This window comes from Marmota monax, unplaced genomic scaffold, assembly GCF_021218885.2.
Source record: "Marmota monax isolate L192 unplaced genomic scaffold, Marmota_monax_Labrador192_F-V1.1 WCK01_AAM20220418_F8-fsc00026, whole genome shotgun sequence".
Taxonomy (NCBI): Eukaryota; Metazoa; Chordata; class Mammalia; order Rodentia; family Sciuridae; genus Marmota; species Marmota monax.
In genome coordinates, this window is record NW_026693108.1 from 8,726,454 (window position 1) to 8,740,558 (window position 14,105).

Genomic DNA, 14,105 nt, shown 5'->3' on the forward strand with positions numbered 1-14,105 from the left:
GTGTAAGCCAACAGTACTGTCCAGAAAAAGAGAGTACAAGAATTAAAAAATAACAAAGACAGTTGGCATTAAAAGCTGATGAAACACTATAGTACACACAAAATGCAGACAAATCTATGGACAAATTGTTAGAATTAACAAGAAAATTTGGCATTTGCTGGATACAAACCCAGCATACAAAATTCATTTGCATTACAATAGACCAGCTAGTAACAGAAAATTAAACTAAAAGACATAAAATACAACTTAATAATAGCTTTGAAGACCATGCAGTACTTATTTGAAGAATTAAGTGTAACAAAAATAGATAAGACAATTTTTGAAAACAAATTAATTAAATTGAAAGATACAGGCAAAATTAATATTAATGTTAATTCTTCCCTATATAGAATCAATATAATACTAATAAAAAAATTTGCGCTGCCCGTTTTTTTTTTTTTTTAAATTTTAGTTGTAAATGGACACAATACCTTTACTTTATTTATTTATTTTTATGTGGTGCTGAGGATCGAACCCAGTGCCTCAGATGTGTGAGGCAAGTACTCTACCACTGAGCCACAACCCCAGCCCTGCCCTGCCCACTTTGTGTGAAACTTGACCAATTTCTAAATATTCATGTACCTGTGAAAACCAATCGTTCTTGAGGAAGAATGAATTGGGAGAACTTCCCATACTATATAGCAAGATGACTTATGATGCTATAATATTTAAGACCTTGTGATATTGGTACACAAACAGGAATAAAAAACCAGAACAATACTGGAATGTTAAGGCATAAACAGGCCCTTGTTTATGTGGACACAGTCTGGCATGGAGAACTCAGATGTTGGAGAAAGAGTGTGCTTTTCACTGAAGGGAGCTGGGGTGACTGGATTCTCACATGGGGAAGAACACTTGGGTCTAGCACATACTACATCAAAGATGCGTTCCATGGGCTGAGGTGCAGCTCAGTGGGAGAGCACTTGCCTAGCATGTGTGAGGCCCTGAGTTAGATCCCTTGTACCACAAAAATAAATAAAGAACAATTCCACAAGATTAGTGACAAAAGGCAAAACAATATTTTTTAAAACTGGCATAGAGGATGTCTCCTCATCTAACAGTACAAACTGCAGCAGCTGAAGTAGTCAAATATTTTTTTTTCACTTTGTGACTCTAATAAAGTCTTCAGAATTGTTTCTAAAATATAGCAAGTCTCAAAGTTTCTGGAACGTATGTTTCTCATTATACAACTCTTTCGTCCGCCCCTTTGTTTCGAGAGAGAGGCCATTACAATCTATCACAGTGGCACCACCACAATTGGCCCGTGTGTTTCCTGGACCTGGAGTGACACATTAGCCTAACAGGAATTCCTCAGAGCAAGGCTCCTGTTGTAAAATGAGCGAAAGGTAGGTGTCGACAGGATGGAATTCCTCATCTATCCTGCTTGTCTTACCAATCTCTTAATTCTAAATGGGGAGATGTGAGATTCCAGTGAAGAATTCAGGCCTGACTTTGGCCGTTGAACATTGAGTGTGTGATCTGTTGATGACAACCTTTGGCACATGGCTTCTGTTAGCATCTTTCAAAGTTTGGTGTAGAGAATTGGACTTTCAGTTTGATCATTTCAATTTGGATATAAGAGATTGAGTTGAAAGTTTCATGTGATTATATAAACATACATAAATATTTTCCTCTCCAAATTTTTCCTCCAACTTATTTCTCATTCAACAACACATTTTTTTTTAAAGAATAATATCTTGGTTGGTTGCAGCGGCACATGTCTGTAATCCCAGAATCTAAGGACGCTGAGGTAGGAGGTCCTCAAATTCAAAGTCAACTACAACAACTTACTGAGACCCTGTTTCAAAATTTAAAAAAAATAAAAAGGACTGGGAATGTAGCTCAGCAGTAGAGTGCCCCTAGGTTCAATCTCCAGTACTACAAATAATAATAATAATAATTTGATGGGTAGAGAGATAGTCATGGCTATAAAGAAGTAGCCTAAGGCCAAGTGCAGGGTCCACACCTATAATCCTAGTGGCTCAGGAGGCTGAGGCAAGGAGATCAGTTTGAGGTCAGCCTCAGCAACTTACTATGGCCCTAAGCAGCTAAGTGAGACCCTGTCTCAAAGTAAAAAATAAAAAGAACTGGGGATGTAGCTCTATGGTAAAGTTGAGTTTTTACAAGGGGGTTCAATCCCCTGTACCCCCCCCCAAAAAAAAATAGTAGTTTGATAGATATTCTTGGTGATGTATTATTCTGCATCGTGGTGTGGTGGTGTTTACATGAATGGAGATAAAAATACATAGAATATACACACGTGTCTGATGACAGCAGAATAAACTCTGAGGATTGTTCTAACTTCAGATCCTAGTTCTGATATTACATTACAATTACTGAAGATGGCTACCATTGGGGGAAACTGAACACAGCACCTCCTTGATCATACTTTTGTATATTTCCACAAATCTATGATCATTCCAAAATAAAAAATTTAAAAGATAGGGTTTTTTAAAAAAAATAATTGACAAAATACATGCTCATAATTTAAAGAACTAGCTCTTTCTGATTCCTATCCTTTCCTGAGCAGAACCACCATTATTAGTGTGTAGATTTCCAGGCATTTCTTGGATGTACAAACATGAAGGGGAGGTCTATCAGGGGCCCAGACCATAATGGTTCATCCTCTCCACCCATTCTGTGGGAAGAAGTGTTTCTGCTCCATCAAAAAGAAGGCTGCCTGCCGTGAATTACTGAAGCAAAGGCCATGGGTAACGTAAATTTCTAACATGAAGGAAACTGACACATCACAAACTTTGTCCCCATCCACAGAAGAGTAAATCCCATTTCCCTGTGCTCAACAACTGGGTAATTTCAAAAGAAGAATATTTCATTACTTGTGAAACATATATATTAGATTCCCATTCGTGCTGTGAAAAACCACCCCAAACTTAGTTGTCAAAAACAACACACATGTACTGTCGCAAGGGGGCAAAACTGCGACGTATGCAGTCCAGGGGGAGAAATAAAGAATGTCCACATGCTTCTGCCCTTTTCAATGTTTTATTCATTCAAATCACTCAATACAATTTCACTCTATAGGTTTTTAATCAAGAAAACGACAGGGCTGGGGATATAACTCAGTTGGTAGAGTGCTTGCCTTGCATACACAAGGCCCTGGGTTCAATCCCTAGCATCACAAAAAAAAAAAAAAAAAAAAGAAAAGAAAAAGAAAGAAAGAAAAGAAAATGACAATCCTTAATGCTAAGCACTGCAAGAGACCTAATCAATTCATAGCAAACAATTCTAGATTAATTAATTCACAGCAAACAATTCTAGATTAATTCTAAGCACTGCAAACACACTTAATCACGACAGGCTAATGACAGACATTCCTTCTGTGTGTTAAGTTCAAAAGTCTCAAGCCTCAGGCTTTATGTCCAGCAGATGCACACTCACTCAGACCACGGTGATCAGGTCTGTAACCAAGGCAGGCTTTTCCTGGCGTGGAGTGGACCACCGGTAGAGGAGAGGGTCCTAGGGAGAAGTTATGGCTCCCACCAGTGTCCAGACAGGTGGTAGAGTTTGAGAGATGTGAGCTTCACACAGAGGATCAGGAAAACTATGACCAGTGATGGGATGGCAGGTCCTCATCAGCTCGAGTGTATCCTTGTTTCGGTGGCTGAATCCCTGTTCCTCTGCTCTATTATTTATACTAAACTTTGGGGCTTTTGACACCACCACCCCCCCCTTTCAATCCTTATCAGCTACCACCAGATTTCTCCATCATTTACCCTGGGGTCAGAAACATCTGGTCTGGTGGTCTCCACACTGATCTTCTTACCTCTCCCTCTTATCAGGTGAGGGCAGCCTGCCAGAGGCTTCACTCTGTTTATCAGGGTTGGGGGAAGTAACTTGTTTGAGGCCATCATGGAGGGCTCTGTGGGTGTGCCTGGTGAGACTGCAGGTTTCAAAATGAAATTTTTAAAATGTAGTTGCTTAGGCTCAGGCCTCAGGCCATCCTCACAGTACTTGTCAGGTGCTGTCAGCGATGGCGCCATCTGGAGTCTGGGAGGGGAAAAAACACGCTTTCCTTCCCTCCCTCCTTCCTTCTTTTTTTTGTTGTTGTTTCCTTCTTCTAGAGCTTTATTCTTTACATTTCTTGGTTGGGGATTCCTTCCTCCATCTTCTGGGTCAGCAGCTTATCATCCTCAAATTTCTCTGTCTCTGTTGTCACATCATCTTCTGCTCTGAATGGTTTAACATTATTCCTTAGAGCCAAAAAGTGGAAGCAAGCCAGAAGTCCATCAACTGGTGGAAGGATACACCAAGTTGCATGCACAAATGCGTAGGATTCAGCAATACAAAGAAATGAATTATAAGAAGAAACAGTACCGAGGCAGGCCGCCACCTGGATGAATCTCAAAAACACCCCAAGTACAAGAAGCCAGGTGGGAGACCTCATGTTGTATGACACTATTTACATGGGGTGGCTCGTAAATCTATAGAGAGGAAAGGTCTGTTAGTTGTTGTCTGTGGCTCAGGTTAGGAACGGGGAGTAACAGGATTCATTTTGGGGGTAATAGAAATGTACTTAAATGGTGATTGTTACGAATGGTTACAAAATTACCAGAAATCATTGAATTGTACACTTAAAACTAGTGAACTATCAGGCATGTAAATATTTTTTTTTTTTAAAGCTAGAAGATTAGCAGTCAATTAGTGTTTGTTAAGACCGCAATTTAGGAAAACATTCATGATAAATGACTGTGAATAAGTATTTCCTGGAATTTATTTCCTTATATGTGCTATGACAGAAAAGAGGGCAGCCACCAACTGCACTAGGCTTGGAAATAACGCATTATCTTCAAGAAATATTTCATATAGGGGAGGCTCTGGTTAGAAACACCGCACACAAAACCAGCTCTTTGTGGGGGAGCTCCCCAATGCGGAAGCCCCAGAGCATCAGTGCATGGAGCCCCGTGCATGCATGGAGCCCCGTGCATGCATGGAGCCCCGTGCATGCATGGAGCCCCGTGCATGCATGGAGCCCCGTGCATGCATGGAGCCCCGTGCATGCATGGAGCCCCGTGCATGCATGGAGCCCCGTGCATGCATGGAGCCCCGTGCATGCATGGAGCCCCGTGCATGCATGGAGCCCCGAGCAAGGCCTAGCTCATGAGTAGCAGGTGGGCACGGGCGCCGGGCCGGCCACGCCGCCTGGGCCTAGACGGAGGCCGCAAGGACTCGCGCAATGCTCGCCTATAGACGAGCCCTGGAAGGGCGAGGGCACTAACAAGACCCCAGTCAGGCGACTGTCAAGAATCCGAAGATGGGGCGAGGCTCAGTGTGGCCCAAGTGCGAGAGGTGGCTGCACACTGCTGGTGCAAGTGTGAGAGGTGGTTGCACTCTGCACTTCTGTGTAACCGAGCCAACGTTACTGAGGACTTTACTGAGGACTGTGGAAAGAGACTGGTCAGGGTCGACCCCTGTTTTTCGCCCCAAACAGCTCGCAACAGCACGGATGGCACGGGGACAGACTGAAGTTGAAGCATGGGGAGCCCGCCCTCGCGGCCGCGAGCTCGCCACAGTCGCCCCGCCCACAGCCTCGGCGGCGGGAAACCCACAGGGCCGAACAGGCGGGAGAACGCCTGCTCCCGGCGTGCCCCGCGGGCGGGGGCGTGGCCTGCGCACGCGTGCGTCGTTGCGGACCGCGCTGACGGGGCGGCGAGGCGGTCGCTTCGAGCGTGCTAGCTTGTGCTCTGTCTGAAGAGAGAGAGGGCGGTTGGGCGCCGGTGGCCGCGTTTGCCTTCCCGGGTGAGTGCGGCGGGGCCGGTGGGCGCCGCCACGCAGAGGGCGGCTTCCCGGGGCGTGTGGGCTGCCGGCCGCGGCGGCGGGCGGCGGGTGGAGCGCGGGAGGCGAGCTGCGGCCACTCGCCCGGAGCCGGGGCACCGCGCAGGGCCGCCCGGGGGCTCGGCGGACGGCGGCGGGTAAGTGGGGCTCCCGGGCGCCGCGGAGCCCGCACTCCTCGCGGCTCTCCAGGGACGTGCTCCGGTGTGGTTTTGGGGGTGTGGTGGCCGCGACCTCCGGCGACTCGAGCGCCGGCGTTTTTGTTCGCCCGTGACAGCCGACGCTGCGCGGGAGACGTAACCGTGCGCAAACGTCTTTTAACCGAAAGTCCGGTGCCTGTGGCGCCGGGAGCCCGCGGCGCCGGGTGCGGTAGCGCGTTCTGCCCGCGGCGGCTGTTGGGTGTTCACGGCGGCACCCGCCGCTCCAAACCCTGCCGCGCGCTGCCGTGGTCGCCTCTGCCCCCGGGGTGGGCTGGGCTTCAGCCTCCCGAGGCCGCCCGGAGCTGGAGATCGGGTCGCTGGGGGTCGCGCGGGGCTCGGAAGCCGCCCGGGACGCGCAGCGGCGGCGAAGACGAGCCGAGGCCGGGAGAGGAGGGTCCTGAACCAGCACCAAACCGAGCGGGGAGGGTGCGGGTGACTGAGAACAGGCTCTGCTGAACTTGTCCTGAGACTTCACCAAAACCAAAATAAAAATAAAGTTGTTTTTTTTTTTTTTTCTGAGACATAGACCCGCAGCACTAGAGGGCTTGGGAAAGCTGCCCTCCGGGAATGTCTCTAGAAAGCCGGTTTCTTAGCAGACCGAGCACAGTTCTAACAGCCGTGGGGAGTGCCCTAAAACGGCTCCCTGCGAACCCCAGAGTTTCCCAATGCGCGGGAGCCGGCAGCACCTGCTACCTTTGGTACTGCCAGTGAAGGTGGTCATGCTGCGGTGAGAGGCTTAAACAGAAATTAGGTGTCCAGCTCTCCTTTCCCATTTTACACTCTTGAGTGACTGCGTTTCTTGCTGTTAGAAGACTGCATGGAAGCTTGTCTCTAGAAAGTAGAGGCATTTTGAACCAGGGAACCCAAGGCAGAATTAATTGGAGGGGTACAGTTCGGATAAAAGGATACTGAAGCCTGAATTCTTCCATCGCCTTTTCCCTTTGACCCCCAGAACTTTTGTGGCCAGACTAACAACTCTTAATGCTCAAATAAGAGAATTCTACACACAGAAGGAAAAGTGCACAAGTTGGTCACAGTGATTTCAGTGATTGCTTCTGGGAAGAGAAATAAACTTAGTGTCTGAGGGGAAGAGTGTGAGGAGACCTTACTATGTTTTTGTTATTTTTTTAAATCATGTTCATGTGTTGCCTATTTAGAAATGAAATATACTTTTTTTTAAATGAACATATTTTTTGAAGCAGATAAAATTGGTTGCCTTAATAATGTGGACACAGTGGTAATGGAGATTCCGATGTTGATAATATCCTGCAAAATTAAAATTCTCTTGTAAAAGGAATGCTGCATAACAGTTCCTAAATTTCAATGGACTTAGATCATTTCATGGTCATGGTTCTTCAGTTCAGCTGTGATTTTGATCTTAGGTGGACTAGGCTGGACTTTGTGGGGTTCAAATCTACTCCATGTGTCTTCATTCTAGGACCAGGCTGGAAATGGAGAACTACTGGAGCATGTTTACTTGTGGCTCAGTGAAAATTCAGAAGGGTTTCTAGGAATTTGCCTTGTCTCCCAGTACAAGTAGCACATTGAAACACCTACCTTTATTCTGTTAAATCAAGTCACATAGCCAAACTCAGAGTCAGTAGAGTGAAGATGTGTTATTTGCCTACTGGGAGGCACATGCAAGGGTGTGGATACATGCTTCTTTTACAGGGAAAGGGAGATGAGAGTGATGATGAAGGAAATGAGTTAACAGATGCAAAGAAATTCAGTTGAGGATGGTTGAGAATAAAGTTGCTTACAAAAATGTGTATTAATGTATATTTTCTAAATTAAAATTGTCCAAGATATAGCATCCTACTTTAAAATGAGATATCTCAAGGCTTCCATGTCAAGGTATCATGTTTGGTTTATCTTATATCTGCCAGTCCTGCCACCCTGCTTTGTAATCAGTTCTTAGCATTGATAGAAACATTTGTTTGGTTAAATAATATACATATAAAGACACCAGTTTTTAAAGATATAGTTCTGAATGTGTTTATTTCAGCTACTGAATTTGTTCATTCTTAGTTCTTATGTCATATCCATGTCTGACAACTCACCTTTCACAACAGAATCTTCTTTTCAGGGAGATGTCCTTTGCTTCTCAGATGTAATGCACTTTAAGTTTATTATTCAACAGTGAAAATGAGTCATACAGAGGTAATAATATTTTCATATGTTATGTATCTTCAGGTTTCCTTTTTAAAAAAAAACTGTAATCATAATCAGAGTGCTTTTCTTATTTTCAACTTGCACTGTGAGAGGCAGTATAGTATTCGTAGTTAATAAGAGTAAGGACTGTGGAGCAGACTGCCTGAGTTTGAATCCTAGCTAGTGGTTTTAATACCTTAATCTATTGTGCCCTGGTCTATAAAAATGGGAATAACAGTAGTACTCGCCTCGTAGAATTATAAGAAAGGTTTAAATGAGTTAATACATATAAAGCACTTATAGTACCTGACACACTTAAATATTAACTTTTATTAATAGCATTAGTTTTTATTTGGAGGCCATGATTTGAATCTTGAGTCTCTCCAAACATGTATAGTTTATTCACTTGTCTGAGTAGTCAAGGAAGTAATTTAATTCCTTATTCTCTTGAATTTCAGGTTAAGTTAAAAATACCTTTTGGAAATAAGTTGCTGGATGCTGTTTGTTTGGTACCTAGCAAGAGTTTAACATACGGAATAATTCTTACACATGGAGCATCAGGAGATATGAATCTTCCTCATTTGATGTCATTGGCATCCCATCTTGCATCTCATGGCTTTTTTTGCCTGAGATTTACCTGTAAAGGCCTTAATATTGTGCATAGAATTAAGGCATACAAAGCAGTTTTGGTAAGAAATTTCTTTATATTTACTTTTAATAAGATTCTGTTTAAAATTTTTAATAAATTTAAGACAGTTTTGTTAGCAGTCATTTGGTTTTATTAAAAAATCTTTTAATGAGTATCCTTAGAAACACAACAGTTAAGAAGGCCATTTAGTGGTCAGATTTGTTCCTTTTTTGCCATTAGTTTCCATGGAGATGAATGCACACATCAGAAATGTTCCCCCATGCTACTGCCCAGAAAACTATTTAGTATTTTCTCACTGAACTCATATAACTTTATTATAGTTGTGGCATTCTGGAGTGTTTCACCTACTGTGCAAATATGACAGTGTTTTCTATATATGTTTAAGAATATTGCATAAGATTCCTAGATAAAGCTCAAATCTGAAATTTCTTTTAATCTAAATTATTTCAAGCTTGCTAAGTTTTTTCAGAGATTTAAATTAGATATTAGTATTATCAAATTAGAAGCCCTTACTGGCCTTTTTAAATTAATTTGTTCTTTAACAATAGCTCAGTGCTTGAATATTTTTATAAAGGGTAATATATAGGCATATCACATCTTTATATAAAGGTAAATTAATGTTTTCTTACATATTTGTGTTACCCAACGTGATTTGATAGTGACCAGAAAAGGAAAGAACTGATATCTCTTTCAAGAAGAATCTTTTTAAGATTTTTGTGATTGTCTTTGCATAAATTTTCATACATGTTAGTAATGATAAGAAATAATGTGTCTTGGCTTTCTGGTAGAACATTGAATAGGAGAAGAATTGATAATTTTTTGGTTGATTTGTCTAGAATTACCTAAAGACCTCAGGAGAATACAAACTTGCAGGTGTTTTCCTTGGAGGTAAGTTGCAATACTTGTGAATACTTGTTAGCTATCCATTTTAATATTAAAAATACTTGATTCCAGGAAGGTAATTTAAGGCTTTTTGTTTGTTTTGGTAAGTGGCCTCCTTGGTGTATTTTTTGTATTTTAAGCAAATTTAAACCTTTTTTACAGTAATCTAAGGAACTCTCTTTTTTTTCCCCCTTTATTTTTGGTACCAGGGATTAGACCCAAGGGCAGTTAACCATTGAGCCACATCCTCAGCCTCTTCTTGTATTTTATTTAGGGATAGAGTCTCAGTGAGTTGCTTAGGGCCTTGCTAAGTTGCTGAAATTGCTTTGAACTTAAAATCCTCCTGTCTTAGCCTCTTGAGCCACTGGGATTACAGGCATGTACCCACTGTTCCTGGCAGGAACTCTCCTTTTATTTATATCTTTGACTCTCTTGCAAATGTTTCCTTCACAGATTGTCCTCATATTTTGAAGTTTTCTTCAGAAAAATAATTGCTTTCGGGGGAAGGAGTACCAGGGATTGAATCCCGGGCTGCTTAACACTTCATCCCTAGCCTTTTATTTTTTGAGAAAGGGTCACATTTCTGAGGCTGGCTTTGAAATTGCAATCCTCCAGTCTGGGTCTTCCAGGTTGCTGGGTTTATAGGCATGCACCACCATGCCCATAAATAATTGCTTTATTTAAATGTGATTTTAGCTTTTCATAAGGCTATAGTTTTCCATTATGGGAATTGTAACTTGTTAGTTGCCACCTTTTAGAGCTAAGAAATGTTTTCAATGAACAAATACAAACAGTAAAATCCATTTGTGTAAATGTTTCTATTTCAAACTGAACTGAATTTTAATTGATTTTATTAGGTCGTTCAATGGGCTCAAGAGCAGCTGCTTCTGTAATGTGTCATATTGAGCCAGATGACGCTGATGGTTTTGTTCGAGGTCTCATTTGTATTTCTTATCCACTGCACCATCCAAAACAACAGCATAAACTCAGAGATGAAGATCTCTTTCGTATAAAAGATCCTGTACTGTTTGTGTCAGGCTCAGCAGATGAAATGTGTGAGAAGGTGAATTACAACTTGATGTTTGTTTAAATGAGAGTGAATGAGATATTACCTGCAAAATTCAGTCTCCTAAAAATATGCTAATTTGTCTAATGCTAGTTTTGTGCCTTTGTCACCCTGTTGCTCTAGAGAAAGTAAAAATAGCAGTATGCTGACAAAATCCATTTCTCTGGAAAGAAGGTTGGTAAATGGATTAGCCCTTATTTGGAAAGTGAAGGATTAATATCCAAATGCTCTGATTTGGAGATTATGAAGTTGTACTTTGATTTGTCATTTCATCATTCATGCAGATTGTTATAAAATTGACTTGAGAAAGGGTTGGCAGTGTTGGCATATTATGAAATATTAGCCCAATATTATGAAACATTTTTGTGTTTCCCAGAATATATAATTTCCTTGGGATTTTTTTTTTGGAAGGGGTTTAATTCACTAAACTCTTTTATTATTGGTAATTGATCCATTCTGTGTTATCATTCATTTCCTTGTGCATTCCATAGAGTAGGTATTAAATGAATAGTTGGTGAGTGAATGCAGTATGGGGGGATCTTTTATTAAACAATACAGCATTAGTCTAGTATCCTCTTCTTTTTCCTCTTAGAACTTGTTGGAGAAAGTGGCACAGAAAATGCAAGCTCCCAATAAAATCCACTGGATTGAGAAGGCAAATCATTCCATGGCAGTGAAAGGACGGTCAACAAATGATGTTTTCAAAGAAATAAATACACAGATTTTGTTTTGGATCCAAGAAATCACTGAAATGGACAAGAAATAATTGTCATTAGTTAAAAGCCATGTTATTTTGAATACAAGTACAGTTAATTTGATAAAGAATAATATACCTCTCAGCATTATGAGATATATTTCAGACTAATGTTCTTTAATGTTGCCCTATTTTTGAAACACATTTTAATTGTGAAAATAATATTCTTTACAAAATGTCTTTTGAAAGCACTGTTATAGTTGTATGAAGATGATGTACAAATATTAAAGGTGGTCTAAATATAATTTATTTTCACTAGTATAGTTAAGCTTTGAAAAAATTAAACTTTTGAATTTTGTTACAACAGTGCTTTTGTCTTACTGATATGCAACTGAAAAAAAGTAATTTTGTAGAATAGTGTCATTCTTAATGAAGAGAAATTGGGGTGGGGGCTGTAGCTCACTTGCCTAGCATTTGTAAAGCCTTTAGTTCAATTCCTAGCACTACAAAAAAGAAAACTAGCTGGGAGCGATGGCACATGCCTGTAATCCCAGCAGCTTGGGAGCATAAGGAAGGAGGATTGCAAGCCTGAGCAACCTTAGTAAGACTCTGTCTTAAAAAATAAATTGGGCTGGGAATGTGGCTCAGTGGTTAAGCACCCCTAGGATCAATCCTTGGTACCAAGAAAAGGAAAGAAAACTAAATTAATTTACTATATTAAATCTAGTCAGATTTATGGAGTTATATACATCTATACCTAGGAAGGTAGGAATGGAAATGCATTTCAAATGTGAGACCCTGAACACTTTAAAAAATGAAGTAACAACTTTCATTGAAGAAGCTTTTACTGAATATGTTAAAAGTGAGGCTACATAGGTTTGCAAAAAAAGTAAAACTTATACCTTACAACATGGTGCATGAAACCAATAAGTAGACCACTGTCTGATTAAGGAGTTAAATAATGGACTACATGGTAGGACTAACATATAATATGTAGGCAGAGTTGGGGCACTTAATTTTTGTCTTGGGAAATTCAGGTATCTCCTGAACTGAACTTGAAATGGTATTGAGAATATAAAATCTAAAATGCAAAAATAATGAAGTTAAATTTATAAAGAAAATGTGTAGCAAGGAATGGTTTTCTATAAAGAATTTACTCTAGCCTCAGATGGTGTGGGCAACTTGTAGATTTTTGAGGTTCCTCTTTCTTCCTGCCATGGTAAAAGCAATTATTTTATTTTAGAAAATATTGCATAAAGAATGAAAACCTAGGTAATAGCATCCAGATCATTCATGTTATAGAATGAAGTGAAGTACAACTACAAATCCAAAACTCCTATATCTGCTCTGAGACCAATTTATTTCCTGAAGAAAACCTAAATTAAAAAAAAAAAAAGGTAACAGTTCATATTTAAAATGATATGGGTATGAAAACAATCTAGATGTCTACATAATCACTGATCTGTTAACAACTACAAATCAACTGGGGAATAACACTGAGAACCAGAAGTAAAACTAATCAAAAAGACAAAGGACAACTTATTACAAATTGAACATACTATAAAATACTAAGACAAATGGATTTTAAAAGTTATTAACAAGGCTATGCAGTTATAAGAAGGCTTACCAAAGATTATGGAAGCCATCATATAGCCTTCACTGGTAGGCACTAATTAATGATGCAGCTGCTCATCGAGCTAGTCCAGTGCTTTCCAGCTGGGGGTGATTTTTGCCCTTTGGGGACATATGGCAATGTCTGGAAACTTGTCACTACTGAAGTGGTGCTGTGACATCCTATAAGTAGAAGAAAAGGATATTGCTGAATATCTTACCATGCAGGGCAACAGCTACAGCAAAGAAGTGCTCCATTCAAGATGTCACTAGTGCCATGAAAAGTTCTGTCCTAGGCATACCAGTTTTGGGATTATCTTTAAATGCTTTAAATGTTAGGGTTATTACCATTAGCTCCTCCACATGCCCTTTTGTTTCCTTTCGGTTGCTAAATCTTGGATTTTCAGGGTCTAAAATTCTCTTGCTTCCATCTCTTTGCTATTGGTACCACCATCATTCAGTTGAAGCCTTTATCAATTTTCATCTGTGTAATTGCAGTAGCCTAATTGATTTTCCTCTTTTATTGTCGATTTGCTTTGATTAATAAATTGATCTTACCAACCCCAAATCTTGAATGGCATTCTATAATAGCACCCTATCAACAGTTTAGCCTTTTTCCTCTTCATACTCAAACCTGTTTCAGCACTATAGCTACCTGGATTACAAAAAGCTTTTGTATAAAGGAAAATCTGTCTCTTACTGAAATTTTTGATCTTTGCCTGTTCTTAAGTGTTACTCATCCTTAAAACAGTTTTTTCTCTCTTTGCAACTTTCTTTGAATGATTTCCAAAATAAATATCTTTGTCACAATCTGCCTTCCTATTATTAATACATGTGCAGCATCCTATTTGTATTACAAACTTCAACAAGTCGGGAACTATATTTCACTTGTCTTTGAAGCACTTTTTCTGTGTTCAGTGCCTTCTTTACTCAGTAAATATTTGTTGCATTGAAATAAGGTAATTAGAAGGAATATTTGTAATCATTATGAACAATCCCTGGTTTTATGTTCCTGTTTTATAT

At 40.5% G+C, this 14,105-nt stretch overlaps 1 protein-coding gene across 3 annotated transcripts; it reads left to right on the forward strand.

The window, feature by feature from the left end:
- The first annotated feature begins 5,670 nt into the window (after positions 1-5,670).
- On the forward strand, positions 5,671-11,837 carry Tex30 (testis expressed 30). Of its 3 annotated transcripts, none has more exons than XM_046454993.2 (6): positions 5,671-5,796; positions 8,102-8,189; positions 8,639-8,869; positions 9,666-9,717; positions 10,569-10,774; positions 11,370-11,837. In XM_046454993.2, exons 2-6 carry the CDS (start codon positions 8,175-8,177, stop codon positions 11,541-11,543), a joined length of 678 nt encoding a protein of 225 aa, XP_046310949.1. In that variant the 5' UTR covers positions 5,671-5,796; positions 8,102-8,174; the 3' UTR covers positions 11,544-11,837. The 3 variants fall into 3 exon arrangements, with proteins under 3 accessions (XP_046310949.1, XP_046310950.1, XP_046310951.1); XM_046454994.1 differs by having other exon boundaries at positions 5,677-5,796; positions 8,116-8,189; XM_046454995.1 differs by lacking the exon at positions 8,102-8,189 and having other exon boundaries at positions 5,677-5,796.
- The last annotated feature ends 2,268 nt before the right edge of the window (positions 11,838-14,105 follow it).

Bases quoted from the DNA above. Each gene is read 5' to 3' on its own strand.
- Tex30 (XM_046454993.2), top strand. The intron at 9,718-10,568 runs GTAAGTTGCAAT...TGATTTTATTAG, and splicing joins TGCAGGTGTTTTCCTTGGAG to GTCGTTCAATGGGCTCAAGA. The intron at 10,775-11,369 runs GTGAATTACAAC...TTTTCCTCTTAG, and splicing joins CAGATGAAATGTGTGAGAAG to AACTTGTTGGAGAAAGTGGC.